This window comes from Micropterus dolomieu, linkage group LG19 (assembly GCF_021292245.1).
Source record: "Micropterus dolomieu isolate WLL.071019.BEF.003 ecotype Adirondacks linkage group LG19, ASM2129224v1, whole genome shotgun sequence".
Lineage (NCBI taxonomy): Eukaryota > Metazoa > Chordata > Actinopteri > Centrarchiformes > Centrarchidae > Micropterus > Micropterus dolomieu.
Window position 1 is genome coordinate 7,781,309 of NC_060168.1, and position 3,146 is coordinate 7,784,454.

General features: G+C 41.4%; 2 protein-coding genes across 4 annotated transcripts in view; both read left to right on the forward strand.

Annotated features, from left to right (window-relative positions):
* The window catches only part of aff2 (AF4/FMR2 family, member 2), a 206,142-nt gene that overhangs the window by 56,225 nt on the left and 146,771 nt on the right, over positions 1-3,146 (forward strand). The window lies entirely within an intron of this gene.
* Positions 441-3,146, forward strand: part of LOC123957227 (nuclear receptor corepressor 2-like) — a 17,160-nt gene continuing 14,454 nt past the window's right edge. For both annotated transcript variants that reach the window (XM_046029881.1, XM_046029882.1), the window contains exons 1-3: positions 441-634; positions 1,309-1,458; positions 1,614-1,706. In XM_046029881.1, the coding sequence (XP_045885837.1) occupies positions 460-634; positions 1,309-1,458; positions 1,614-1,706 (418 nt within the window). In that variant the 5' untranslated portion in view covers positions 441-459. The remainder of the gene's footprint in view (positions 635-1,308; positions 1,459-1,613; positions 1,707-3,146) is intronic.

The following is a 3,146-nucleotide window of genomic DNA, read 5'->3' on the forward strand; positions in this document are numbered from 1 at the left end:
TATATATATATATATATATATATATGAGACACCATCTGTTTTCATTGCATTGGTTCTGTCATGTCCATTATCAGGTTTCATGTTAGGCTATATAACAGAATTGGCTATCTACATTGTAGAGGTATGAACCTCACAATATCCATCCAGCAGTGTAATTACCTGAGGCTGACATGGGCATTTCTACTGCAAGCTGCTAGCCTGTTTAGTTAGATAATAAGTAGGAACCTACATAGCCTGTTGCTTTCTGAGAAGAAAAGTTCAGTTCTGTTTATGAGGCTTGATTAATTTATTTTTATGTGGCTTTGGTGTGTAAAAGTGGGTCTGAAAACTGTCTAGTCTGACAGGATATGGCACCTACTTCTCTTATAGGTCCTTGCTACAATGTTTCATTTAAAAGTCATGATCAGACTTTGACTTTTCCTTAAGATCATCAAAATGAGTTGATAAAGTGCAGGTCTCATGTGTCTCCTCTCTTCATCACAGGGGACACCGGCCGATGTGCTGTATAAAGGAACCATAACCCGTCTGATCACAGAGGACAGCGTCAGCCGAGCTGAGAGGGAGCGAGATGAGGCACCTTCTAAAGGCCATGTGGTCTACGAGGGCGTCAGTGGGCACATTGTCACTTACGACCGTGAGTACATCAGCTTGGCTGCAGTATAATTTATGCCATGGCAAACAATTTTCATTTTGAGTAAGCGCTGGCAGAAGCTCAACAAATGGAACGGTCTCCATTAAAGTGGCAAGCAGTTTGCTTTGTCTTGATTCATACATGCAAATTATTAGGTCTCATTTAGTCCTATGACTAAACTAATACTGGAGGATAAATGTTGGGCTGGTTGGCCCAAATGATCCTGTAGTGTGAGGGCCTTACAGAGTCATGGTCTTCGACTGGATCAGATAATAAATGAAGAAAGTAGTTTCCTATTTATTATTGCTACATAAATGTTATCTTGCACATTTTATCTCACAAACTGTGTCAGTAAAAAAATGTTTATTATATTACTTTTACAACAGAAAATAAAGCAATGATAATTCTGTTAATTTATTTAGTTTTTTCTCTTAAAAAATAACAAAAAGAGCTGATAAGAATACTGTGAAAATACCGGATCGATAAACAGTATTGTTAAGAGTAGTAATACTGTTTAAAATCTTAACAATACCCATCCCTAGTCTGAAGCCAAAGGAGTTTCTGTGAGATCCCAAGTCTCCAGATCCAACACTATTCCAACACCCATCCAATACTCTTTCCACCACGCTTTAGAGGTACTGTTTACTTAATTGTAGTAACATCTTTTTCATTTGTAGGAGCAGCTTCTCAGACCCCTAAAGATGAGGGCCGAGGCTCCGGGCAGCCTGGGGAAATTCTTGGCCTAAAGCGTCCTTATGATGTTATGGAGGGAGGCATTTCTAGAGGACTACCTATGAGGGATTCACTGTCTTCTGCCAACTGTGAAGGTAAGAGACGACCCCACTTAACCCTCTGTCACTCCTATAAAAGGCAACTGGATACAATTCTGTTTGACCCCTGTTGAATCACATTCAGCTCTCATTATTGATGAAATCATTTACCATAGTCTTAACATCTCACTACTCCTCCCACTCTGCCTTAGGTCTGATTGGTCGAGCCATGCCTCATGATAGGGACAGTCCACACCACACACCTTACAAGGATTCACATCACATCCGTGGTTCCATCTCACAAGGTAGGATGACACCTCAATATAAAACACGAGTGATATGGTTTTATGATCTTTTTTTATAAGGTGTTTATTTTTAATCTGGCTTTTGTTACCTTCTGCTGTGAGATTTGTCCCGCTGTGCTTTAGCGTCTAAATCTAATGTCTACCTGCTAAATGCACATAAAAAGAAAAAAATTATATGTGCTATCTTTTTTAATGACTAATCATATTTGAGGGGGTGAGGGTATGTGTGGTTATCAGCAAAGAAGATCAAAGTGTCTCAATAGGACTGAGAAAAGTCTTAGAGATGTTGCCGCCGATTAAATCTTGCAACTTAATATATCTGCTTGCAACATAGTGCAGTTTAGTATCATCTGTGGTCTCTGTTTGCATTCTGTTTTTCCTGAAGGTACTTAGTCATTGTACTCTCATTTCATCAGACTGTGCTCACTCAGCAGAGCTCCAGTTAAAAATTGCTTTTTGCTTTTCTCCTTTCAAGAAACAGATTGTACCAGTTTACCAGAACTCACCCGCAGGCAGGAGTGCATTCATGTTGATTTATCTATCTGATAGCAGTAAAGTCAGATAACAATCTTGTTTCATCTTGCCCAGAGATAGTAGTGGAAGAAGCTGCTCTCAGAACCTCTGCTGGTTCAGCTGAGCTGATATAATCAGAACCTTTCTTCGTCTCCCCTGTTTGTTTCTCCGTTTCTAAATTCCCTTCCCTATATATTTATATAATATATAATTAGGGATGGGGTTCTAAAAGGACCCGGTTCCAAACTTTCTCACAACCCAAAAATCATTTACTCATTAAGGTCTGTGCTTATAGATTCTGCTGTTGAGTCTAGCGGGTCCTATAATTTTATGTGTTGAGCGTAAAATCTGATTTAACTTGAAATGCGATGAATTAGAAAATGGTTTTTAATGATTGCACTGAAACGCTGTATTAAACGAGCACAGGACTGTTCATCATCAGGCTGCAGCCTCTGCTGCTCTTTGTAGGCTCCTACATACATACATACATACATACATACACACACACATACACACATACATACATACATACATACACACACACATACATACATACACACACACACACACACACACACACACACACACACACACACACACACACACACACACACACACACACACACACACAGCGGCGTCGCCGGATTCCTACTTGTGAAACTGCACGCGGAGCATATATGCTTTTCTTTCTTGATCAATAAGCAGAGAGTGTGATCAGTTTCGGCTCTGCAGGGTCAGTGCGCACAGTCCGCGGCCACACACACACCGACGCAGTCCGGCGGCGGAGAGCGTGGAGGTCCCGGAGCTCGGAGCAGACAGGCTGGGCGGAGGAGCGGAGAGAAGGTGGCGCTCCTCTCTGCGTCCGGGACACCGACACTCTCTCTCTCTCTCTCTCTCTCTCTCTCTCTCTCTCTCTCTCTCTCTCCT